This window comes from Hemicordylus capensis, chromosome 3, assembly GCF_027244095.1.
Source record: "Hemicordylus capensis ecotype Gifberg chromosome 3, rHemCap1.1.pri, whole genome shotgun sequence".
NCBI lineage: Eukaryota > Metazoa > Chordata > Lepidosauria > Squamata > Cordylidae > Hemicordylus > Hemicordylus capensis.
Window position 1 is genome coordinate 104,982,409 of NC_069659.1, and position 27,982 is coordinate 105,010,390.

General features: G+C 39.7%; 1 protein-coding gene across 18 annotated transcripts in view; it reads left to right on the top strand.

The window, feature by feature from the left end:
• DMD (dystrophin) overlaps window positions 1–27,982 on the top strand; it is a 1,901,967-nt gene that overhangs the window by 867,707 nt on the left and 1,006,278 nt on the right. For all 18 annotated transcript variants that reach the window (XR_008319265.1, XM_053308495.1, XM_053308494.1 and 15 more), the window contains 5 exons: window positions 6,880–7,050; window positions 12,349–12,471; window positions 14,308–14,445; window positions 17,924–18,076; window positions 18,948–19,130. Coding sequence is in view for 17 of the 18 variants with exons in the window: in XM_053308495.1 (XP_053164470.1) it covers window positions 6,880–7,050; window positions 12,349–12,471; window positions 14,308–14,445; window positions 17,924–18,076; window positions 18,948–19,130 (768 nt within the window). In the remaining variant the exon portion in view is untranslated. The remainder of the gene's footprint in view (window positions 1–6,879; window positions 7,051–12,348; window positions 12,472–14,307; window positions 14,446–17,923; window positions 18,077–18,947; window positions 19,131–27,982) is intronic.

Below are 27,982 nucleotides of genomic sequence, written 5' to 3' on the forward strand. Positions count from 1 at the left end.
GCCATAGGAAATAATGGGGATTCAAAGTCGCACTTTCCTAACCCTAACATGGATCCCCAGCTTTATTTTTTTTAAAAAAGCCAGGCTCTAGCCCTTGTAGAAGTGGAGTTATGTAGCAAAATGTGTGGTCATTATTTTTCAAGTGTTTGGATTCTTTGGTGTTTATTTTTTCCTCATAATGAATCCCTATGATGATTCATTGCATAACTTCATTTATTCTGTTCATTTTGACTGTCATTGGACAATGCCAACTGCCAACTACACCCCCCACCCCACCTGCAAGGCAGTGGGGTACTCAGTTTATTTTTTAGGAATATTGAAGTGTTTAGATTATTTGGTGTCTAATAACCTTTCCTCATAATGAATCCCTACGCGAATTCATTATACGCCTTCATTTCTTCTGTTCATTTTGGCCAACTGTCAAATGCCATATGTCAGCTACACCCCCCACATATACACACCATTTTATTTTATTTTTGAATTTTTAGAGTGCTTAGATTATTTGGTGTCTTCATTACACACCTTCATTTATTCTGTTCATTTTGACTCCATTGCTTGGTGGGAAATTAGTGGCATCACATGTGTCAACTACCCCCCAACCCACAAGCCACTGGGTGCTCATTTTCTCTTTTAGAGATGTTTATAATCTTTGGTGTGTAATGAATCCTCAAAGAGATTCATCATGAGGAAAGGTTATTAGACACCAAGGAGTCTAAACACTTGAAACAATTCATAGAACTAGCAGACTCAGCGCAGAACGTCTGCACCCTCTTCCCCTGGGCGTTTCTGATGCCCGCCCGGCCCGCTCTCCCCCTGCCCCCATTTCTGGCTGGCTTTCAAGCCAGCCCATCCCCTCCCCTTCTCCTGCCACCTCCTCACCCTGGTGGCTGGCCCACTGCTGCCTCCTCATCCCCGCTGCTGCCATCTCCCCACCACCATGGCCGGGCCCGCCACTGCAGTCGCCATCTCCCTGCCACCACGGCCGGGCCTGTTGCCGCAGCCACCATCTCTCCACCCCTGCAGCCGGGCCCGCCCCCGCATCCGCCATCTCCCAGCCCCCGCAGCCGGGCCAGCCGCCGCAGCCGTCTCCCCACTGCAGCCACCATCTCCCTGCCCCTGCGGCCAGGCACACCGCAGCCCCAACGTGGCTGGGCTGTCACCAACTCACCTGCCTCTCCTCGCTGCCAACAGCAGCCATCCAGTGCCCAGCCAATCAGGTGCCTCCCTCGCTGGCATGCATAGCTTTGCCACATCCCTACACATGGCTGGTGGCTGGCTAAGATAATTAAGTATAATGATATAAACTGAGTAGTACCCCACTGCCTTGCGGGTAGGAGGGGGGTGTAGTTGGCACATGACAGTTGGCACTGTCCAATGACAGTCAAAATGAATAGAAGAAATTAAGGTGTGTAATGAATCCTCATAGAGATTCATTGAGGAAAGTTATTATACGAGAGTGCTGTTGTGGGGTAGATAGATTGGTTAATGGTGTTCAGCTGGAGGGCCATTTGAGATGAGGGGGGCCCAGGGGACAGCACTTCAGGGCTATTGTGGTCTGGCTATTGTGGGCATGGCTCTTCCTCAGTGTGTGTGTGCGGGGGGCTCGGATCACCACTTAGAATTCTGTGGCTTGGATTGGGGTTGGCTGTGTTGCACACCCCTCACCAGGGAAAGCCTCGCGGTGAGAGGATGTCAGGACCTGGCGTCTGACAGTATCAGCACCCTGCCCTCTGTGCTGGTGTGAGACAGCCCTCCCTAGGATGCAGTCTCACATGGGAGGAGTACCCGCACTTTAGTTAGTTAGGTACCTCATTGCAAGTCTTATTTCTACTGTACATGAATAAAGTGGCCCTATTTTACTCCATTTAAGCATGTCTGTCTTCATTGTGGCCTGGAGGGTACAAAATATTGACTACACATTTGCTCTATTACAAGGGCTAGATAAGCTTTTTTTTTAAAACTGGAATCTGGGGAAATTAATAGGAAGAATCCGATTCTTGAATCAATTCAAATAGAATCTGGCGCGATTCAAATTAGACCTGAATCTTTCTAATGGACCACAGGGGTGATTTGTTCTGTCCTCAAATCACCCAAATCAGCTAGATTTGTGTACAAATAGATTTGCACCCAAATCAATTCGCACATCCCTAATAAACACTTTCATATAATAAGCCAACCTGTTTTTAGGTTGCAAGTATTAATTTTCCATTCAAAAGCTGGAAGAAAATAAAGTTTTGGTCTCCTTCACAAAATGCCACTTCTTTTCCCAAAAGGTACGGGAACCACTGCATTTCACAATGATCTCCAAATCCCTTCAGAAGGGATTCACCATGCTTCTTCAAGCATCTGTCCTCCACCATTTGTATCAACAATAGTTTTCGCTATACTACCCTTTCTTCCAGAACCTCCTTTTTTCTGATTGTTTCAAGCCCCATTTGATACCTTCTGGAAAAGCCAGCATGAAATACTACTCAAGGAGAAACATGGACCTCTGTATATCATTCCCCACCTTCAGTCCTTTCTTCCTTCTTCCGCTCCCTGTCTCCAGTAGTCAGCTCAGGCTGGAAGTAGTTTGACATTAGTAACTATGTTCTGAGTTCCTCGTGACTGGACATCTCTGCTGTTTGTACACGTTTTAACCACATGATCTTGCCCTTTGTGTCTGATCTTACCCTCTACATTTCTTCAGTACCACAGCAGCAGCAAAGAGAGTGGCAATGATGCTGTTCATGTAATGTAAGAACTGGAGCTGATTCTCAGTCTGGAAACTTCCAATAAATTATCTTTATGGCCACCATAAGCATTGTCATTCATTCATTCATTCAATACATTTCTAAGCAAGTCCCATAAGCAAGTCCCTGGGCAGTTCACAATCTAAAAACACAACAATGAAAACATTAACACAATTAAAACAGTTTAAAATGCAGATAAATAAGGAAATGGCCTAACATTACCTCAGTTATGTACACTGACTGGCATCCTGACTTTTTCTCGATAGATGTCCCACTGAAATTAAATAGTCCTTTAGAGCAGGGATTCTCAATGCCCCAGTGGCCTTAGGTTAGGGATTGTGGGAGTTGAAGTCCAATAACATCTGGGGACCCAACGTTGAGAATCCCTGCTTTAGAGTAACTCCTGAGTGGCACTCAGTCTGGGTGTCAGCCAATGGCTCCAGTTGGTAGAGACCTAGGCTCAATTTTTTTAAGGGGAAAAAAAACCCTATTTCCTTGTTACTATTACTTATTATTCCTGGTTCCAGTGTTAGATCCTTAGGTCGTATGTCAGCATAATGGTGAGTGAGGTGTGGAGATGGACTCAGAACTCCAAACATCTGTCCATGACAACCCTCAGCTCAATTCTCTGCTGCTTGTCATACAGAACCTTTTGATATGTAAACTCTCATAAACACAGGAATGCTACTTTTAGTTGTAAGTAGTTCCATTTCCTGAATGCCTCTAATGATTAGTATATAAACCAGCATAGTGGATAAATGTTCTTTCAAAATGGTTTAATAGCACCTTACACACAAAGTATGGTTCCAGCTGGTTACAGAAAAATTGAATGAATTCAAGCCTTACAGAACTTTGTAAATACAGACAGTAATGAACAATGAATCATTACATGATCATTGTAAAAATACATGTGGCCCACTTGGAACTGTTGGGATAGGGAAATCTATAGACATCTGATATACAGACAGATGTTCATAACAGATAAAGATCTTATTTACTAAAGTAAACCCATCATTTTCAGGCTCAGGCATCAGTCTTACAACCAGAAATCTTGTACATCATGTCTACTTTGATCTCAGTTGGATTACAGGCTAGCCTTTTTTAGCAGGATAAATTCATCAGAACCATTCTATCCATGCATTATATGTGGTAGAATTGCCCTTTTACTTAGTGAAGTCTGATATTTTCCAACACAAAGATAGTTTTCTGAACTATATTGTAAGGACTGGTGGCCTGTAAGCCAGCAGATAGTTCCGAAAGCAATTATCTTTTTCAGGCAACTGGGGAAATAGTTCAGTCTACTGAGCAACAAATTATACTCATATTGAGACCAGAATCAGCAGCTGTTAGGGCCTAAATTGAAGGCTATTGGTTCCTTATGTCATCTAACCTTTGACTGGAAACAGTGGAATTTCCAGCAATCACTCCAGCTATCTACAGCAATGGCTCTGCAGCTCAGGTTGGGTCAGGCCAGTACCTGCTATTTGAAATCTGCCCTGGTGATGAAGGGAATATGGTACTTGGCCCCTACTCTCAAAATTTCCAGTTCAAGACCCTAATACCTTTCAAATGTGTGATCGATTTCCATTGTTATATTTTGTTTTGTATCTAGCCTACATGGTCTTCTACATCTCTGTAGATAAGAGGTCTAGCCTTTGTAGATCATATATGTAGTCTACATACATACCACATTGTTTTATTTTTGTTTCTAGATAATATCTGAACTACTTCTTTAGATTTTGTAATGAATTAAAAAGAATATATCAATGAAAAATCAGAATATTTTCTTTCTGGGTGATCATGATGCTATGGAACAGAGTATGAAGACAACAGCCGACATGCTACACAGATAATGCTGGTGATACGAATCCACCTGCACTGCTGTGGGCTCCTAATGAAGCAATGGCAGTCTTGCACTTTTGCACAAGCATTTTTAAATGCTTATAGTAGCACACACACACACACACATACCCTCTGAAAGGACTACGTAAATTGGTAACATATTGCTTGACCGTCAGCAACGTGTTTCTAGTCTAAGTAGCAGTTTTATAAATATGTACCTGCGCAAGCCAGTGCTTTGTTGGCAGCCTGCAGCAGTGCAGACAGCTCAGCATCACCCGTGTTGTTGTAGTGGTTGGTTGGTTAGTTAGTTAGTTAGTAATTAATTAATTAATTAAATATCTATGCTGTCCTTCCAAAAATGGCTCAGGGCGGTTTACACAAAGAAATAATAAATAAAAACTAGCCAACCCTGCACAGAGCATCTATGTGCTCTTTGGGACAGGTGGTTCCCCCTTTCCCCACCTTCTGACCCAGTCTGTGCTTTCCTCGCAGTGTGGCTCCAGCGGCCACCTAGGCTCCTCTTGGCGGCGTGGCTCTGCTGCCTGCCTCCTCTCACCCCTGCTGGGTGCAGCGTGGCTCCTCTGCCCGCCCAGCTGGGCTCCTCTCAGTGGTGTGGCTCCGCTGCCCACTGCCTCTTCGTGGCGGTCCAGCCGCCGCCTCACCACGGCCAGCCCAGACACACACCCCCGCTGCTGCCTCCTCACTGCATCTGGGCCAGGCTGGCAGGACTCCGTCGCCCACCCAGCCGGCCTCCTCTCGGCCACACGACTCCGCCGTCCGCTGCCTCCTCACCGCCACCACTGCCTCCCCACCGCCTCCCCACCGCCGTCGGAGCCACAGCCACTTGCTTCTGCCCCCCTTCTTTCCCCCCTCCCTGGGGTGGATAGGGCCAGTTACTACCCCTGCTAAATAAAGAGCATCAACACATTAAAAGATGCCTCTTTGCCAAGTTAGCACTGCAGGGATTATGCAGTGTTGTGCAGTGCAACCAGTTGCAGCGCAGCAACAACAGGAGAGAGAACATGCCCCTCACCTCTTGACTGTGGGCATTCCATAGACAGGTGGACCACTGTGTGAGACAGGATGCTGGACTAGATAGGCCATGGCCTGATCCAGCAGGGCTGTTCTTATGTTCTTAACATGTGGTACAACATATTATTGACCACTGCAACTGGAGAAAATATTTTAAGGAAATTGAGAGGGCATAGTTCTTTTCTGCAGAATATTCTCCTGCAGCCACGTGTACTAATTATTATTACTGGCTTACATGCAGACTAACTTACTCATGGGTAGTCCCACTAATGGACATGTTAGTAATGATTAATGTACCCCATTAGTTTCAGTGGGACTATTCATGATGGGTCTGGATGTCAGCCATTATTTATATAACTCTGTGTTTAAGTGTGCAAAAGCACTTGGCATCCATTATCTTAGAAACCCTTAAAACAACCCTGCAGTTTAGGCCACATTACAGATTGTGGGGCTGAAGTCAGGATAGTGGCTTGAAAGTTCCAGTATCTGAGCATCTCCGCAATAGACTCTTCCTGCCTATATGAAGCAGTATACATCTGAAATGATCAACATATTTCTCACCGTCCTGAGTTGAATACATTCAGAACGTTGTTCTGAATACCAGATACCTGTGTAACTGGCTCATAAATGAATATATTTCAAGTAAGGTTATTTCAGATATGCACACAAGATACCCCTTTTATTCTACAGCTTCAGTCTATTTATTTTCAGTCTATTTATCTTTTATTCTACAGCTCCAGGCTCCAAGGGTTTTTCTCAAGGCACATTTCAGGACCATTCTCTTTTTTTCTGGTTGGTCAAGAATTAATGTTAGGCCATTGGTATTCATTTTAAACTGACAATAAATACTAATAAAATGATTAAACATGTTAATATGACCTCTTTTGCAACACATAATTATGTGTAAGTATGAAATTGAGTGTGAAATGGTTAAAGGTTAAGGCTGCCCTACTCTGATAAAGCTGCTTGTCTAGCAGAAGATTGTGTAGTCCAAAGAGAAGCCAAGTGGGTAAAATTGTTCTTCAGGATGCTTTCCCGACATCTTTAATTAAATGTACATTCATCTGTCTGTCTCTAGCAGCCTGAAAATAATGACAAACCTAGTCATGGACAGTCCAGAGAGACACAACTTTATGCTTAGACACAGACATTTATCTAAAGTTGGCTTTATGGTTTTGCTCCTTATTCCTTTGCACACTCTCTCTTTCTCTTTTTTCTTCCTTCCTGCATTTATTACTAACTTCAAGCCCTGTCTCTTACTCATGGACTGTAGCGCTTAAAGACTGAGCTGAATGATATGCGTCCAAAGGTGGACTCTGTGCGTGACCAGGCAGTAGACTTGATGACAAACCGTGGAGATCACTGCAGGAAAGTAATAGAGCCTAAACTGACAGAGCTCAACCAACGATTTGCAGCTATATCACAAAGAATTAAAAGTGAAAAGGTAGGAAGAAATGCTCCTGTGCGGAGCTGTGTGTACATGCTAAATAGAGCTTAACAAAATGGGACTGGCACTTTTTGGAGGGCATTTTTCTGCAAAACAGAAGGTAACAAAACCAAAGGATAGAAAAACTGCAATGGTAAAAGTGAAACATGGTAGAGATCAGTGTGTGTGTGTACATGTACACACACACTCAATGTGCATGTATCAGATTTGTATTGTTTATATATTTATAAGTCAAGAGCCACTGTGGTGCAATGATGAGAGTGTTGGACAAGTTGTGATGAGATGCGGGTTCATATCTCCACTCAGCTGTGAAGTTAGTAGGTGACTTTTGGGGAGTCAGTCACGTTCAGCCTACTCTACCTCACAGGGGTAGGGTTTTGAGGATAAGGGATAGAAGACTACCACATACACTGTCCTGAACATCTTGGAGGCAGAATTGGATATATCTATATCAAATAAAAATTGACTTGCTTCGAAGGAAGGGATGCATATCTGTAGAACTGGCAAGAGTACTGTAATACCATAATGGTGGATATACAAAACATAGGAAGCTGCCATATACTGAGTTAGACCATTGGTCCATCTAGCTCAGTATTGTCTACACAGACTGGCAGCAGCTTCTCCAAGGTTGCAGGCAGGAATCTCTCTCAGCCTTATCTTGGAGAAGCCAGAGAGGGAACTTGGAACCTTCCACATGCAAGCATGCAGTTAGTGTGTGCCCTGCTATTAAGTATGTTGTGCTAAAGCATATCCACATGAGTATTTATATGTAGGACAACTGTTTGTTGGTCTCATGCTGATATGTTAACCACTTCATGGGATCAATGCAGTGACTACAAGCCAGAAGGTATTATTCTCCTCATTTTTATATAAGCATTGTGTTGCTTATATAAAAAGGTCGGCCAAACAGACTTTTTTTTTTTTTTTTTTAAAGGGTTCCAGACCTTTTCTGTTTGCTCCTATATAGCTACATCAATGGAAGGAAGGCAGACACAGTGCAGTAATACTTTTTAGCCCTTTTAACTTTTCTAGAATGAGGCTGTCAAAGGGAAATCAGTTAAGTAATTAGACGAATAGGGACTCCAGGCATCTCATAGCACTCAACTGGGTAATTTAAACACTAACCTGCTTTGAGGCAACTTTAAGAACAGGGTGAGAAGGGAATGAGTAGCAGGTGAGGGAGGAAACACTGATTGTGAAAAGAGATGGTGACTTAGGGACGTCGCAGATGGACAATGAAAGTCAAAATTATGAGCCACCCCCTCTACCTACAGTCATAACTTTAAGAAGCAACAAAACTACCTCAACCTGAGTCAGAGCACTGGTCAGTCTCACCAATTGACTGGCAGTAGCCCTAGGGCAGAGGTTCTCAAGCTTTTTAACAAGTGCACCACTTGGTGTTGTAAACCTTCAGCTCAGGTACCCCATAGAGATTCAGCTCAGATATCCCATAAAGAGGCGGATTACTTCTGAATAGAAGCTGGAGAGCCAGCGTGGTGTAGAGGTTAGAGTGCTGGACTAGGACCAGGGAGACCTGAGTTCAAATCCCGATTCAGCCATGAAACTAGCTGGGTGACTCTAGGCCAGTCACTTCTCTCTCAGCCTAACCTACTTCACAGGGTTGTTGTGAAGAGAAACCTATGTAGTACATCGCTCTGGGCTCCTTGGAGGAAAAGCAGGATGTAAAATGTAAAAAATAAATAAAATAACAGATTCTGGACGTAAGCCAGTGACTGGAGTAGTCTAGCTTCCTAATTGTAACACTTAAATTTGTGTGTGGGTATGTATACACACATATACAGGAAATCTGTTACAGTTGGGGAGGCAGGCTATTTCATTCACTAGATCACATCCTCACATCCCCACTTTTAAGTTGCTCATAAGCAGTCATGGAAATTAATGGGACAAGTTTACTTGTCCTATTAATCTCACTGTGAATACTAAGTGCTGTTTTTCTGAAGCCTGTCAGTCAGGCTGAGGGGAAGGCTGTGCTGAGCTTCAACACATAGCCAGCCAATCAGGAGCAGAGAAGGGGGGTCTTCCTCCTCCTTTCTCCTCTTCTGCAGCAGACACATTGCTGAAGACATGTCAACTTAGGCCAGCAATGATCACATGAGGAAGAAATAGCACAGCTGCAGCATGGAGAGGCAGGAGGACTCTGGGTACTTCCTGGGAGCCTTTCAAGTACCCCTGGGGTACTAGTGCCCCCCGTTGGCAACCCCTGCCGTGGGTAAAGGCCTTTACAGCCCTATCATCTGAATTGCTTTTAACTTGATATTTTGGTGATTGAATCTTCCTTCAAGCAAAGTATATGCCGTGCTTAATGACGATAGCTCTCATGCCACCTATGTAGTCCTAGCAACAACTGCATTAGACCACAATTTACAATCATTCAGTAAATATAGCTTTCCAGTTAAGGGTGTTGCCCACACATCTACTGTTTTTGGGTGGGTGGGGGGAGGAGAACCCGATGACATGATTTAAGCCATTTCATGTATTTTACCTGAATGCTGTGGAATATTTGAATCGGTAGTAGTACTGAATTGAGGAAAAATTTATGTCGTGACCTTTTTATGTTGAAGGCACGATGATAATAAAATATATGGTGTGTTACTAGACTTCTCTCTCTTCCCCTTTACTTAAACTATTGACATGCTCTTGTTGTAGGGACTTTAGAGCATTAGAGCTCTAATGACATCCTTAGAGATAGCTTTTCTCTCTCCCTCTGTCCACTCAGCACTGCAAAGCAAGCCTCACACACAGTTAATTTAGTTGCTCCTTGTGAGGATGGAGCTCTTGCTCTGCTCTCATAAGGCTGTGTACCATGTCAGAATATCAGCCACTGATTACTCTTTTAATACCACCTACCAAGCATTGAAAAGGCATACTGCTTTTTAAAAAATAAATTAATCTATTCAGATTGCCACCTCAGTTGTTTATATTCATAATCTCTTGGTTAAATCATGGTGAACAGTCAGTAGTTATTCTAGAAACACAAACTCCCTAGACTGCTGGCTGAGTCCATCCACATATAGAGTTAATGCAGTGAAAGATATACACACATTTTTAGTTTTGCAGGTGTTCATGTGATCTCTATTGAATTTCATAGATGGGTTTGATGCAGCTGAGCTGTGCAATCCCATTCCTTTCCCTACTATTAAGCATTTATATCTTTAGAGTTTACTGATCACGGCTATCAGCAGATATCCTTTCCTGAATTATTAAGTACCAATTATGGATGTGCACAAACTGAGGTATGTGCATAGGTTCAGCACCAGCAGGGGGACTGGAGAGTGGATTCTTTGAAAATGAGGAGGAAAGTAGGTCCTTACCTGCTCTCCACCTCTCCATGCAGCTTCCTGCTGCAGCGGCACTCCCCTCAAGAATCCAATTGCAGTGCCGCTACACACATGGCATCCATGCATGCATCCATGCAATTTGTGTGGTCAGCAACATCATGGTGACCACTCAAATGGAATCCATGCATGTGCAGACACCATCTGCGTGTTCTTGAGGAGAACACCATCGCAGCAGGAAGCTGCATGGGGTGGCAGACAGCAGGTAAGGGCCTGCTCTCCTTTTTAAAGATCCCACATGCTGCTCCCATTCCCCTGACCCTGGCGGCGCTGAACCGGTTTCGACCTTGCCCGTTTGGCACTGAACCAGTGCACAACTGAGATTCGTGCACATCCCTAATACCAATGATAAAGGCAAAATAGTCAAAGCAAGTGAAATGGAAGAAAGCTAATGAGTAGCTCTTGTTAAAAAAAAAAACAAAAAAACCCTAAATTTTTTCTTGTGAATTGCTCTATAGCACTTTATTACATCAAACTTTTATTTCTTTAAAAAACTATATAAGATTACATAGATTCTGGTGAACAAGTGTTCCTGTAATTGGTCAGGAGATTGGACTAAATAGTTCTTTTGCCTCTTATAACTTGATTTCTCTATCATTCAGTTGTATATTTTCTATTATTCCAACTCTTATGCTCTTCCATTTTTATTATGTGAACCTGTGTCATTTGCCACACATTTTTATAGCTGATTCTGATTTAAGGTACAGGAAGTACTGGCTCATGCTACTGCATTCACTGAGAAATTTTATGCCCTGCACCTGAAAGCCTTCCAAGGCAGACCTAATATTAGGTAGTAGAAAAGCATCTTTTTTTTCTTGTTTATGCATTATTCAGAATGCATCACACCATAAAAGTATGATTAAACTTATTTTTTAAGAAAGTTTATTTTGTAATAATTTGATGACTTTATATCTAGGTCTTAGCATGCAGGTAAGACTTTATATTAAATTGTAAGTATGTCCTTGTATATTAATTTTCCCCATGTGGTATATAAAGAAAAACAAGTGAAATCTAGCTTATTGTAGCTCATAAGTAGCCCTTAGTCACTTTAAGATTTTAAATTGAAGGCAGTATTATAAGATAAGTGTTATAATTTACATAAATTGGTAAATAAGCCTTTTCCCAAAGCTTTCTAAATCCCTATATTGCATTTTTGGGGGGAGAAACCTCAGGAGATCTCTCTTTTTTAAAGTGGTATATTTTTAATGTACTGTTGTATACATAATCAGATTTAATGAAATCCTAGTCCAATTTATTAAGGGGTACATTTCATGGCTGTGCTCCTGAATGCTTTGCTGTGTCTACCAAAGGTATAGTAGTTTGAAGTAAACTAAAAAAATAAAAGTCCTTGTAGCACCTTTGAAAAACAATTGCTTCCAAAATATGACCAATTTCTGAATAGCCAGTTCTAACCAAAATATCAAGGACTGTTGACAAATTGGTTTTCATTTATCATAAACACCATTATAATTCAAATATACATTTTCTGCTCTTACATCTTTAGCACTACCATTCTAACTTCAATAGGATATTTACTCAATAACCTCAATAACCTTAAGGATATTTACTATGTTGGCCCTGAAGTTAAGCATAGATATGTCAGGTGATTTTAGTTTTTATCTTTGTACAGTACTGCTTTTTCATTTTAATTATTTGTGATGGACTTTGTATGGTTTTAAAGCAGAAATAACTTCAAGATTAAAAAATAACCTGATCAGTGGGAACCATAAACAGAGAGTCTGAGGTACTACTACTTGTTATGTTACATATATGCTATTTTGTAAAATATTTGAGCTGTGTGTGTAATTAATTTAACAGTTGGGGGCAAAGCTGATATGTCATTTTGGTTTATGTCTGTAATAAAAAAAAGTATGTGATGTAAAATTAACAATCTTCCATTCCACTCTCTCTCCCTTGCTTTCCAACCACTTTTTAAAAGCCCTTCATTCCTTTGAAGGAATTGGAGCAGTTTAACTTCGAGATACAAAAATTGCTTGAACCACTGGAGGCTGAAATTCAGCAGGGGGTGAATCTGAAAGAGGAAGACTTCAATAAAGATATGGTAAATTGGTTGTGATGGAAGTATGAATGAACTGGGAATGGAAATGGAATAAATGCTCAAGCAGAAATTAGAAACCTCTAAGTTTGCATTTGACTCTTTAGACAGTTTACACACATTGTCATTCTGTTGAGCTGTTACAAAATTGTGGTGCTGCATCTAATATTTATAGCAGTGGATCTCAGTCGTTTTAACAATATATGTCAAGGTTTACCCTTGGTAAACACTTTTTTCTTCTTCTTTCTGAATAATCAGAAACAGGCAGAAGAGACTATAATAGGTGACATATTGACATTTTCATTACAAAAGCAAAAGAGAGGTGAATAATAAGAGTTTTGGTCAACACAGAAAAAGTTGTTCTGGGTAAATTTACAGATTATACCCACAAAGACATATGCACATGCATACACACATTCTTAACCTCATTCTCAAGTCAACATTTAATGCCAGAGTCAAAGATATGACAATTCCAGAAGGTATACAATGTTTTTTAAAGTTGCCTGTTTCAAATTTAAGCTGTTTGAAAGCATTTTAAACAGTCTTAAGAATGTGGAACCATGGGGGTGCAATGCAGTTTTATTTTTGCTCAAGAGAAAATCCCAGAGAAAAGAAAATCTTTTGCTCAAAAGGAAATCACCTGTTAATTTCTATAAACAAAAAGAGAGATAGAGATGAACATTCATTGGCTTGATCTAAAGACAGCAGTGCAAGCAGAAAGCACTTCTCCTTGGGCCAGGGAATGTTTGTGATTCTCACAGCCCCCCATCTGCAATCCCCAAGGTGCCCTATCCTATGCTATTCCTAAGCATCCCCAGTTTCTCAGGATAGAATTTTCAAGAGGACACTGAGGAGTGTAGCTGGGAGCAAAAGGGAAAGGCTGCTTCAGAGAATGCAGCTGTGCTTACGTGTCAGCAGGATGCAGATATTAATGGACTTTCTGCTGAAACCTTTGGTTCTTCAAAGAGTTTGCCTGCCTTCTATGCAAATGTCCATATATGCTCATGACATTCTTATGCTTTCAGGCAGATTATTGGCTGATATTTTCTACCCTTACACTCCTCTGTTAAATATTGATTCTGGTAAATTCCTCCTGATAAGATGTCAAACTCTGTCAAACTCTGTAAACTGATGTCAGAAACTCTGTAAAAGTCACCTATGTCAATTAGTACGTTGCTAGTGCCACTGTGTCTTTCTGTTGGTACTTGCTTTTACTGTAGTGCTAACCAGTGAATGATTAGTTCTTGATTTGGGACCTTACTAACCATTAGATTGTTGTGGAATCTTTCAGTGCAAAATGTTCCCGACAGTTGACATCCAGACTTCCTTGTACTACAGTTGAATGAAATGAAGCAGTTTTAAGAGCTAGAATCCTAGACAATTTGGTTTGGCTACTTAAATTACTTTACTGTAAATCTGTAACTTTATATTAGATTAAAAATCCATCCTCAAAATTCACTATTTATATAAAGCCTTGGGAAATAATCAGTTCCTTCCAGCTGTGGAATTCCCTTTTGCCATAGAAAATCAGGTTAGTCTTCAGCCCCTATTAAAACTAAACCCAAGAACCTGTAACTCAACTGAAATCATATTTTTCTGTTTACCTTCAGCTCCAGACATTTCCTGCTCTGTGTCAAATTTTTTGATAGAGAATTCCTAACTTTCTTGTTGTTGACTCTGTAAAGCTTCATATACTTACTGGCACTACATAAATGCTATAATTTTTATTACTTTTATAAACAGAAGATTGTTTGAAGGTCAAGAGACACACTAAGAGATCAAAATTTTATACTGGTTGAGATATATTAATTGAACCAATGTGCATTCTTTTTTCTTAATCAGAGTGAAGATAGTGAGGGTACTGTAAAAGAAGTGCTTCAGCGAGGAGATATGCTTCAGCAAACAATCACAGATGAAAGAAAAAGAGAGGAAATAAAAACAAAACAGCACCTGCTGCAGACTAGACATAATGCTCTCAAGGTACAGGACATAATGTAAAATTTCATGCATTTTTGCTACTCTCCCCCTCCCTCCCCAATCTTTATTGTATTACATGGAAAAATGAAAACCTATCTTTGGAAATGTCCAGGGGATGGAGGCACTATTGCCTAGAATCAATTCCTCCAAGTGGTGCTCCTTTAGCTCCATTCCACCACATAAACACATGAGTCATCAGCTGTGCGGCCTATTAGTGGCTAGCCTGATATCCAGCTTTTTATGTAAGAAGGCTGAAGATGATATGTAACCGGGTAAGAGATACACCTTAGTTTATTCTTTGTACTTCCTTTCTCCACTTTATGGACATCTCTTTTACAGTTGATCTGATTAGTCAACCACACAATTAGTTCATTACGTAATTAGTTCTGTGGATATTAAGTGACAATTTCTCAAGGGCATAATTAGTTCAGACGATATCGCTCTGTTATTTTGATTTTCTAATTGTTCTTTGAGCATGGTGTGACTTCCATGGACCAAGGAGTAGTCTGGCCCATGGAATGGTAATTTCTCACTAATGTTGCAGCATTCATTGTTTGCATGCTTCAAACAGGCTTCCTTTTTCTTCATTCTTCCTTTTTCTGCATTGTTTAGAGCGCTGCAAAAGGGGCAAATGTGTTGTCCATTATACTGGTGGCAGGGGATATAGACAGAGGGGAGAGCGACAGACAGAAAAATCCCTTGCATTATGTATTGTGGTAGCATTAGAGAGATAATGCCCTGCTTCCTCCCTGAGCCACATTCACATATAGCCCCACTATCCCCAATCAGTGTGTGTTTACCATATTGATATACTACCTGATATATGTATCTCTAGGCAGTGTACATAATATAAAATGCAATATAAAAACAGAATAAAAAGCAAATAAATACTTTCTTATAATAAAACCATGAAAAACAATTTCACAAAATAAAAGTTACACAGTTTAAAATTAGTTTTAATTAAAAGCCTGAGAAAATAGGTCTTGGGGGTATTTTAAAATGCAATCAGATATAGAGAAGCTCCTATTGCACCCAGACCCAAGGAGACGCAGAGACACTGCTACGGTAGAAACGGCCAATTCTTTACTGAGGTTTAGTTACAGGCATATTAGCTGGGATTGGTTCGTCCCCTTACAGTGCGGTACCTAGCAGGCTGGCCACAGCCATGGCCGCCACCACCTAAAGGACCGTGGCGATAGCACCTTGGCGATAGCACCTTAGCTCCAGCCAGCTCCTCCACTCTCTAGTGGAGGCGCCCTTCTTTGCCGACCTAAGGTCAGGTTTTCACTATCAGACGCCACTCCTCCGATGCTGCACAGCCATACGGAGAGGATGTCGCCTGCAGAGAGATAGGAGTCAAGCAGTATCCCTGATCTGTCAAGCCTCAAGCCAAGAGGTGGACTGAGCCGGCGCAGGCACGCTGCCAGCTTGGCTCTTCTGGCTCCGCCCCCGGAAGCAGCCAGAGCCAATGGGAGCCAGCTCCCAGCCCCGCGTGCTCCAGGGGAAGGGGGCTGGGACAAATAAGCCACGCCACTGATGGAGCAGCGAGCGGCTTGCTTTTGACTGGGAGGTCATTCCGCAGCCACAGAAAAGAGCTGGTTCCGAGTCACCACCAGACGAGCAACTGTAATCGGACCTTCCCAAATGATCTTAATAAGCAGCAGGGTTTGTGACAAATGAGGCACTCTCTTAAACACCCTGGACCCAAGCCATTCAGGGCTTCATAGGTAATAACCATCACTTTTTATTTCACTCAGAAAAGTATCGGCAGCCAGTGAAGTTCTTTTAAAATCGATGTTATATGGTTCCTTTGGGTTGTCCAAGAGACCAGTCAGGCTGTGTTAGGTGTGAATCATATGCTTTTTTAAAGGCAAATACAATGGAATGCAAGTTAGACTGTGTTCACACAATCCTGGTGATTCTGGTTAAAGAGTTAACCAGGATTGTTGAGCCCTGCAGAGCTGATTATGAGAACCTAAAATGTTTGGCTAATCCTGGTCAAACTGCTATGGCTAATCCACATTTAACCAGGATAGATAACCAGGATTACCCAGAAATTCTGGATCCTCACAATCAGCTCTGCAGGCTTAGCAATACTGGTTAATTCTTTAACCAGAATCGCCGCAGTTTTGTGAACGCATCCTTGATATTTGTCCTTTGTGGACAAATATGTTACTGTGCAGTCACACCTATAGGATTCTGTATCTTGAATATCTTGTTCAGTACATTCCAGAGCTTTGCCTCATTAAAAAATTGACATGAATCCCATCCATAGTGACTGTATATAACCTAGTTCTGCCCAGTTTCCATCCGTTCTTCTTTCAACTGAAGCAGACATCTCTGGAAGATATGTCTTCCCTTTTGATTGCAAAGAAAATGCAAATAAGTTCTCTTGACTTTGGTGCCTAATCAGGCTAGTCAAGTGAGTTTGATTGCATCCCTCCTTTTATTCCCCCCCTTTTTTTTTGTTTCAGTGTTCCTTTTTTGACATTTTTATTTTCTCCTTGTGTGTTCTCCATGAACAGTGATAACACTGTTGATCATTTTGTTCCTGGCTGCAGGTACTTACTTATGGCCAGTAGGTCCCCCACCCACCCACACCAGTACTGTATGTAGTGTGTGGCTAAACTCCTATCTGTGAGTGGACATCAATCAAGAGCATTTGTTTTGTCTGGGGTGGGGGGTGCTGTCCCTCCTCACCCCATTTTTGGTGATTCAATAAGAACATTCAGCCTTGACTTTTAACACTAAATTGAATATTGAGTAGTTTAAGCAAATTTAAGCCACTTATTTTAAAATTTTATTGAATAAAATGCATTGTACATTGCTATAATGTCATTTTTAAAACAATGATGAAGTGAGTGGTACAAATGCTTATAATTGGATTATGTAGAATATATGAAAAAAATTAAGCATAGCATTAGATATATTTTATTTAATGCATTATTATTATCATCATCATCATCATCATCATCATCATCATCATCCATATATACATGTTGGAGACAGCACCAGAAATGAACATAATGTTAATTGATAATAATAAACCATTTTATTTGTATATTAAATTGAGCTTTTTTGTTTGTTATATTTCCATAGCCTTTTCAGTAAACACAGATTTAATATTAACAGCTTACAATCTGAATCAGTTAGATTGACAAAAGACTGTTTCCATCAGCCTCTTAAAATACTTTTGTCCTATTTAAAATTTAAATATTTATTTTAAAAATATTAGACTTTTTGAAAGATGAGGCTGTCATACATTTCTTCAAAGTGAATATAGCCTACTTATAGAAAATAGGCAATCTGTGTTCAGTAGTACAGCATGTATGAACATCGTAAGCTAATGATTGAAAAAATAATGGTCCTTTTGGTGATATTTTACCATTTCTTACCTTCTTCTACCTCCGTTATACATGCATACCCCTATTTATTGTATAAGCCTTTTATTGCAATTCTAATAATTCTGCACTATGAACAGGACCTGAGGTCTCAAAGAAGAAAAAAGGCTTTGGAGATTTCTCCTCAGTGGTATCAGTATAAGAGGCAGGCTGATGATTTAATGCAATGGCTGGATGACATTGAGAAAAAGTTAGCAAGTCTACCAGATCCCCAAGATGAACAGAAGCTAAAGGTAATCATTTTGAAATATGTCAGTGTGTACATATGCCTCCTTGTATATACACTATTATCACATAGTTTGATACACTCTATTCTGTATTTAAAATACTTTAGATTATGTTTGTTGAAAGGATCTGATTCTGTTCAGATTCATGTATCATTGTAAATTCTATTTCAAATATACTAGAGATAAATAACTTTTAATAAAATATTACATTTCTTGCCTATATCAAATGTACTGTCTTTAGGAAACATCAACTGTTTTATAGGAGAAAAAATTAATTGACTCTGTATCTTTATTCCAGATGAGCAAATGACTTATCGGTATATGGATGAACTCCTTTTCATGTTAGCACATTCATTGTCATCAGAACATACTCATACATCATTTTCAAAATTCTAAATATTTACTTACACGCTGTCAAAGAACTGCCTTGTTTATTTTGCATCGTCTTCTTTTGCTTCATTCTCTGTTGAGTTTCCTGCAGTAGTAAAAAAAGAAAAGAAAAGTAAAAACTCTAGTCATTTAATTGACAATCATTATGGGTATTTTATATGTTATTCCTATGCATTACAGTAATCCTTCCAGTTACTTATCACATTACTCTAGTGATAAGCAGTTAATTAAAACTTTGGCCTTCTTTGACCACTTTTCCAGAATGCACTAGTCACTTAAATTTCAAATCGATTAGCTGGATGTCCCAAGACTTACCTATGTTTGTTCTGTCTAGTTGTAACCTAAAACATAAACATAAATGTACTTCTTTTTTTCTTTTTTTTACAATAAACTTGGGGAAAAATCTGACAGAAGTATTTTGCTAATTCTTAGTTGAATGATCTAGTTAGCTAATTGTCCTGGGCCCTATATTGGTTTTGCTCAATAGGAAATTGATCGTGAATTGGAGAAGAAGAAAGAAGAGTTGAATGCGGTACAGAGGCAAGCTGATCGCTTGTCTAAGGATGGGGCTGCAAAAGCAGTGGAACCAACCCTGATACAGCTCAGCAAGCGCTGGCGAGATATTGAGAGCAAATTTGCTCAGTTTCGAAGACTCAACTATGCACAAATTGTGAGTTGCTTCTGGCAAACATGTATGTTTGCAACTACTGCTACTAACAGAACCCTACTAACAATAATTCCCAGTGCTACCCCAGCTTGTTAAAGAAAAAATCTCTGGTCAAACAGCAAGCCAACCAAACAGCAGCCACTTTATTTTTCAGTACAATATAGACCTCGTGGTGCATCGTTTACTCTGGAAAATGCCTTTAATTTATAATAACAAGTGGGTAAAAACAACAGAAATATTTTAAGCATTAATGAAAAATACATCTTGGTTTTTGTTGCCTCATTTATTTTCATAACATTACCAGTTTAAATTTGTCAGCTTGTCATACATTTTTTGTTCAATAAACATATGTACTCAGAAATATGTATTTTCAACTTACCATCCCATGCAAAATCTAATTAGCTTTTATTTATTCATAATGTATGCACAGGTAGGATTTCTCTTCCTACTATTTATGCATGATCTAGATTCTTTTCTACTTGCAGCACACTCCTATGTATGTTTACTCAAGGGGTAAATCCCACTGATTGGAATGGGACTTACTCTCTACTAAGTGTGCATAGGATTGCAGCCTTAATAGTTCAGCCCTCAGTAACATACATACTTAGTTACAGCTTTTTAAATAAAATACCTGGGATTCAAATCCTCTTATCAACATATTGAGCCCCATATTGCTAGTTTACACCTTTTAGGCCGACCTCTAGTACTGGAATATCTGCCATATATGGAATTGTACTTTCAAATAAAGGATGCAATCAGGTCAAGAGCTTGTCTATTACAATGCAGTAGTTATTCACTTATCACTTTCATTTTTTTAATATTAAAAGAATGGTATCTCCATGAAAAGTTGATGAAAGCAACATATTTTGTACAGGAAGTGAGGCTGTGGCAATTCGTGTAATTACTGTCTCAATTCTTCACTTGTAAAAAATGTATGACTAGAAATTCCCTACCTCACAGGGGTGTTGTGAGGATCAGCTACCATGTGTATGGGCCTATAAAAATCTGTCTTTTAAAAAGGTGTATTTAATATATATATTTTACTGAATTATAACATGACTTTAGCTATAAAATATTTTAATATACCTTCCAAAGGTGATCCCAAGGCAACTAACAACAAAATTAGCAGAGAGAGTTAGAAGTGAACATATATGCAATGTAGGCATTCAGAAACGGTCTATATTCTTTAAACCTCTGCACTATTATAGACACTCATCACCTGCAGAGTAGCTCTCTGTTACTTTATCTTTAAAAGCAGGGAGAGGGCCTTGCTTAATGCCAGTGAATCTGAATAAATACACGTTTACCTCTTGAATTAGTGCTGTGCTGGCACAGCAATTGTCATTGGGTTGGATCCAGAGAAGCATTAACCGAGTTGCAGTCTTACATTAGGGATTTCTTAGCCTCTCCTCTTGTGTGTCCTTGCCAAATCTACTCTTAAGACACAGGGGAGCTTCAAGAATGGTGTAGAATGGTATGCATTTGAGAAGCTACAAGAGGAGGAGGGAATCGGCAAAAACCTTCCATTAGTAGGAAATTTTGTGAGGAGATAGGCAGCAAGTAAAAATTGGAGAAGAAAGGCGATTACCAATGATTTCTTCCTTCTACACAGTGCGTCTGTGAAATGGCAAACTAGCCCACCATGAACCTGACTGCTTAAGTAATGTTAAGTAATGTTAACCAATCTCCAACAAAGTATGTTCTTTAATACTTTGGATCTATGTAAGATGATCCAGATCAGTCAAACCTTTTAAAAAAACAAACAAAAAAAACCCCAAGTACCACTTCTGTCTGAAAACTTCAGCTTGGGTACCCCAGAGAGAGAGAGAGAGAGAGAGAGAGCGTGAGCAAGCATAGTTATAAGATGGAATACTCCAGTTACTGACTTACATTCATATCAAGTTACTTGTGAGTACTCAAACTGAAAATAGGACAAGTAAATTTGTCCCACTAATTTCAATAGCACTACTTATGAGTAACTTAATCTGGATATAAGCCAGTGAAACTCTTCTCACAATCCATGAGAAGAGCTTTCGTCAGGCTTGCAGGGAGAGTGGGCTTAGCTTAGCTTTTAGGCTTAGCCCACTCTCCCCACAAGCGAACAGATGCTCGTAGCTGGGCAGCCGGCTCCATCATGGAGCTGGCGGGGATCAGGGGCCACGTGGTCCCCGGGAGTCCCAGGATGCCCCGCGCAAGTGCGCGGGGCACCCTGGACCGACCCCTGAGCCCGGGAGGCTGCTTGCAGTAGGGGTCTCCTCATGTGTTGCTACCTCATGCAGCTGCGCAGCAGCAGCACACGAGCAACCAAATGGGGTTAGCTGAGTGCTAGCTCTGCTAACCTCATTTAAGGGGAGAGGTACTTTTGGTGGTTTGCTGCTGGGAGCTGCGCAGCTCCCGTGGCAGCAGACGACCAGGAGAAATCAGGCTAGGCTCCCTTAGCCCAATTTCTCCTGGTCGTGTGAATAGCTTCAGTGACTGTGATAGCCAGGTCATCTGATCAGGAGGCAACAGAGCGCTGCCCTGATCAGTAAGTCGAAGAAACAAGGGGGCTCTCTGAGTACACTTTAGAAGACTTAAAAGTATCAAAAGGGAACCATGTACCCCTGGTTGGGAAGCAGTGATATAGTCAATGATATCTGGAAAAGATGTTTGTTGAAACCTATCTCTGGTGTGGAGAAAGAAAATTATAAAGGAAGTTGGAAAATGAAATCACATCATTCAGAACCCTGATTGGGCAGTTTGTTTTAATGTAAAATGCACACAGTTCTCCAGTGAGACAGAAATCGTGCTACAGCCTGGCAAATCATTGTGCAGTATGAGGTCTATCTGCACAAATTATGTAAAATGTCTTGCTTGTGATGACTTAAACCAAAAATTCCATCTAATCTGAAACTTAAACATGCCAGTTAGATGTTCTAAGGAATGCTACAAGAAGCACAAATATTGCCTGTTGGACCCAGGTGCCTGGTATTCAAAGATACACTACGTCATTTTGCAGCATAAACAAAACACTGGATCATGGCCATGGTGTGTTCAAATTGATATTTAATTGTTTTCTTCAGATTTAAAGGAATAAGTGAAAAATGAACTATTCTTTCCTCATTGTAAAAAATGTGTAGTCATCAGTTATGTTCGGTAACAATTATCAACCTTTGTGCTGTAAAGATACTTTAGGTCTATACAGCAATATCCTTTTAAATTAAAATTTGGACTTAACAAGCAAGATTTTGGGTTGTTCTTGCACACTTTTAAAAACTAAGGAATCCATGGAGCTATTCTGACGATCAGTGGAAAGTGGGCTAAGGGTGCTTAGCCCTCTTTCCACTGATCGTGAGACTTACCGGGCTCGCAGCTGAACTCGGTTGAGTCAATGCGGATCACCCGCTTTTTTTAGCCCTCCCCTAAGTCCGGGTTAGCAGAACCCAGGCTTTCCGATCGTGAGTAGCTACGGTGTGGCTCCACACCATGGCTATTCACGAGTAGACCCCCAGAGGGGAGGCAAAAAGCCATCTCCCAGCTCCGGGAGTCTCTCCAGTATGCTCTGCATGCTCGTACAGGGCATACTGGAGTTTCTGGGGGCAACGCGGCCCCCGAACTCCCCAGCCCCTGCCGGCTCCGTCACGGAGCCAGCAATCATGTGGGCAGCCAATCCGGCCGCCCAGGGCTCCCACCCTGTCCGTGTGCAGGGAGAGTGGGCTAAGCCTGCTCTCCCTGCTTCTCTTCCCAAACTGGGTCTCACTGATCGTGAGACCCGGCTCCATTTCTGTTTGTTCTCTTTCATATAATTTCTCATACAGTTGCTCAATCAAGGAGATTCTAAAAACACAACAGCCTGAAAATTTTTTAACTTGTTGCACTTGCAAATAAGCACTCTTGAGCATACCCATTGCTGTATCACAATATCACACATCTTTGTAACAGGGTGGCAAGATTTCATTCTGGCACTGCAGGTAATTTGCTAGCCAAAATGTTTAGAATGTGTGTGCCAAGCACATTGCTGTCAATGTCAACCCAATTTTACTTAGTGGTGAATGGCATTTGTTTATTAATCTTTTAATCATTACATATGATTTTATGGGTTTTTTTTAAAAAAATTTAAAAACCTGGAAGTCGGATACCTGTTCTGGTGAGTCTACAGATCAGAATTTGTCTTTGACATAACCAATGGCAAGTTGTTTGGAGAAGAATTAATTAGGCCTGGCCTTTACCTTCCTCTAAGAAAATAATGCCAGTGTATAACTTATGAGAGCAGCTCCTGGAAAGTGTTACACAATTGTACCGATACAGTATTTTTGTTTACCTGTTAAAACCAGAATACTACAAAATAGCTTAACCAAGCAATTGTCTGCTGTCGACACAAGTGCACTGAGATGTTATTACTATTGAAAGCATGGCCAGGACACAAATTTAGCCATTTGTTTTAAAGCAAAAATGTAGCATGTATATTTACATATTTATATAGAAAATAACCATATCTTCACAGTAGCTTTCTATAGAGACAGGTGTGCAGTGAATATAAGGAAATTGAGCAGCCAAGCAGGTGTATTGAGTAATCAAGTCACCTCTGTTGGAAACCATGCCATACAATTTATCTATCCTCTTTCAAATTTGATGTGTTATTAAGCCACAGGAAAGAATTGGATGAAATCTGTTCCCTTCCAGCCGTTCCATTTAGATATAAATGCCTTGTATTATCACTCTGCCAAATGAAGTATTTTAATTGTTTGATGGTAGGTCTAAAGTGTGTTCATACATGCAAAGTAGTGTTATATGCCAGTGAGGTTTATAATAATAAACTGACTTTTTGCATCTGACAGCAATATCTAAGCTTTTAAAACTATTTTTTTAAAGCCGTATTATGTCTATGCATTCTACCTAAGGTCAAAAGATTATTTTTCTACTCCAAGTAGTACTTTAATTTTGATAATTGAATATGTTATTTGGGCAATGTGCCATGCAATTTTCACATTTCTACTCAATATAATACAGCTTTCTGAATTGCGAATTGCTTTTAACAACTGAATACAGTACAGTTTGCTTAACAAAGATATATTGGTGAATAGAAAAGATGAACAATTAACAGAAAGGTCTTCCTAGGGAGCTCTAAAAAGGAGATTGCCACTTATTGTTTAGCTGTCTGTTAGAGTTAGTTACTCTTTCAAAGTTAACAAAAGATGCCCCCCCCCATGTATAAATTATATATCAAGCCAAATATAGCACCATATTTTTTCAGCAGCTGTGAGCCTTTACGTTCTACCATACTTTCTGTATCCTGCTCTATATAGATAGGAACATGCTTCTGTGTACAATGGTGCAACTATAATGGTGGACACTCTATAATAAAGAGTACCTTATAGCATTTTTATTTATTTACACTAATAGCCTCACAGTATTGCACAATACTTTTAAATTTTATGTATCTGGAAAATGTGCTTTCCCTGTATTGCATAAAGAATCATTCATATGGTGCTGGGTTTTGTGTGTACAGTTTTTCTGGTGCTTGGCTAACAAGCAGAAGGTTGCCAGTTCGAATCCCCGCTGGTATGTTTCCCAGACTATGGGAAATACCTATATCGGGCAGTAGCGATATAGGCAGATGCTGAAAGACATCATTTCATACTACGTGAGAGTTGGCAATGGTAAACCCCTTCTGTATTCTACCTAAGAAAACCACAGGAGTCGAAATCGACTTGAGGGCACACTTTACTTTACTATAGACACACATCTTGAGAGCTACTGCATATATTGCCTTCCCTGTATCAGAAAAGGTAATAGATTGTGAAGCGCACTTCACACAAACTGCAAAAATATAGTCATGTGTAAGTAGCTGCCAGTATTTTAAAAGGCAGAAATCAAGAATAAGATTATTTAAACATCTGATAACTACATAATATTTTCAATAATAAAAATAAAAATGTATGAACTGAGTAGTGAATTTTTGTTTTATAGAGGAAAATTAAACCCCAGCAAGGCACCTTTGCAGTCTGTATGTTCAATCATGAACTGCAGAATACTAGCATAATGCTTATTCTACTTTCTTTTCTAAGAAGAAAAGTAGTTGAAGTATAAGGACACTAATGTTATTGTCTGTGAATTAAATGTAGTCTAAATAGCACTGCTTCACAGCAAGCTGTATACTGCTACCTCTCATATCTGCCTCATATAGCTCATGAGAATATGGCATGACTATCGGGATCTGCTGTGTGGTGGGCTAGAACTGCAGCCCAAATGGCCATGGAATAAACCCTCCCTGTGGAGAGAGCCTTGATGCATTTAAATCAGCTGGTGAAGGTCACAAGCAAGGTGTCAGCAGGGAGAAAATTGTCACTTGAATGTCTGCTTATGTGGTTTTTGTTGGCGGGTGGGGGCGAATCCTGGAAGAGTCCTAGAATTAAAACACTAACAACTTTGTAATGTTTATTGAAAAGGATACGCATATAAAGTAATAGCATGTTTCTATAATGTTTTTCTACTATGTACAAAAAAATCATAATAAAAAACACAAATGTGATTTCTGTTGTGTGATATCTGAATCTCAGTTCTACTCGATATGAATATTGCAAAATATATATGCAATATATGCAAAAACTGATAAGAAAAATCATAATGAGAGACATGATTAAACCAAAATCAGTCTTATTACAAGCACAATGATAGAATTTATGAAACCTTAACAAGCATCTTTTTTCTGAAAATGCATTTTGATGTTCTTATGGTCAGAACTGCTTTACAAGCATTGAAAGAAATGTGCTTTAGTTGGAGTTATTGCAATGAGTGTTAAAAAGTAGTACATTGTTTAAATTGTGTATTTATTTATTTATTCAGCTGTTTAAAGCAACCTCTTGTTTATTTACAAACAAAAACCTTAATGCCCTCTGCTTTTTAATGCTAGTGCACCTAATTTAATGTAGTACAAAGTCCCAAGGAAATAAGATAATTTCAGAAAGCACACCAAATTCCTTCATGAAACGTCTTCTTTCTCTTAATTTACTTAAGACCAGAACTCTAGTACTATCTAGGTATTATAAAGCTGTGATTTACTAAGGTCATTCTATGTGGAAAGAGACATTATATGTAATGTATGCTTTAATGTTTTCCATGATAATTTAGTGGGGGAAATGGTGCATTCATTCATATGGAGCTAAACTTAACCATTCCGCTGACTTAGAATTTGTCTTCTTTCAAGTGGGGCAACTTCATAGTTCATGATGCCTTAGCAAAAGAGCATTTCTATTATGGTTAAGTAGATATTAAACTTCCTTGTGAAATAATTTGTTTTGTAGTTCTGAAATATGTCCACATCTTCATGGTGATTCTTAATGCTTAACTCTAAGCATCTTGTTTGACAATTCCAGGGATTATAGTGTGCAATATGTTTAATGTTAAGAAATTTATTAAATACACCTCACCTGTTATAAAAAATCCTCCTTATAGAGTGCCTAGCCTACATCACTTTATTTTGTATTCATTTTGGCATGAATACAGCTTTCTTTCCTCCAACAATACTGAAATCAAAATAGTAATTATTTCTAAATCCATCCATGTCTTTGCATAGTGAAAGTCAGAATTCTGTCCATCCTTTATGTAGGTGATATTATTCTGACTTAGTTCCAAGAGAGCTATAGAAATGAATGAAGTAAAAGAAATGCATGGAGAAAAAGAATATCAACAGCTATGAAACAACTGTATAAATATTACCTTTGTATGTAGTTCAGAAACTTCTGTTAGTTTAAAATGCAGCAGATTGGTCTCTGGGTTTTCTCAGATAAATCATATTATGCCTGTTTTAAAACAGTTGCACTGAGTAGCATTATAGTCCAGGCAAAATACTAAGGGCTTGTAATTGTAGTATCTTTCCCTTGGACTTGTAATTGTAGTTTCTGACTTTGGACCTGAAGGAACAGGAGGCAAAGTAGATTTAGAAGTCGTCTTTATTCAGTCAAGACAGCATGCAACAAACTCTGGGCAGCTCGCACTTACAAAACAGAAAGCTAAGCCACACCCAACCAAACACAACCTAATCTTAAAGAAACAGGAAAATATATACTACAGTAATTACCTTTAAAGACTGAAATGGCTTAGGAGCGGGTTACCTTGGAGGGCGCCTTCTTCAGCAAACGCCTTGCCTGGCAGCTACTCAGAATCAGACCTTTTCTGTACCTACTCCTGGGATGTACAATGTGTCCCAATAGATATTGGAGGCTTAAGGCCTTTATTAGCCTTTTGTTTAGCCTGGTCCTCAGTTGCTTTTCAACGGTTTTAAATTGTTTTAATGGGTTATTTATTTTTTGTTTTGTTTTTATTTATGTGAACTGCCTAGAGCCATCTGGGTTAGTCAGCATGATAGATAGATAGATAGATGCAATTCCTTTGGGTTTGGATATCCTAAAGCATGTCAAGCCATATGAAGAAATATATTCATCATTTCCTTGTCTTCTGCATTTTGTCAAAGGCAGTTTATTTGTTTCACAGAAATAAGAATATGAAGCCCTTCTGCAGGAATGTTAAAGGTGGGATGTGTGGATATCATCTACCATGACTTTTCAGGGTTATCTAGGGCTTACAGAATTTTCTCATAAGAAAGAAAGATCTGTAAGTACTATTTAATACATATCAGTATAAGTGAGGAAAGCAGCACAAGTCACTTGACTCATCTTTTACCATAATATGGATGGACTTTAACTTAATTATTTGGTACTACTGGGAAGGCAGTTGTACAACTTAAAACAGTAATTCAATACTATTAAAATACAAAATGCTTTTATTGAATGAGGGCACTTCAAAATATACAAGAACACAATGTTCAAGTAAAGTTTTAATGCAATTGTTAATTGATATCACTTTCCTTGCACTAG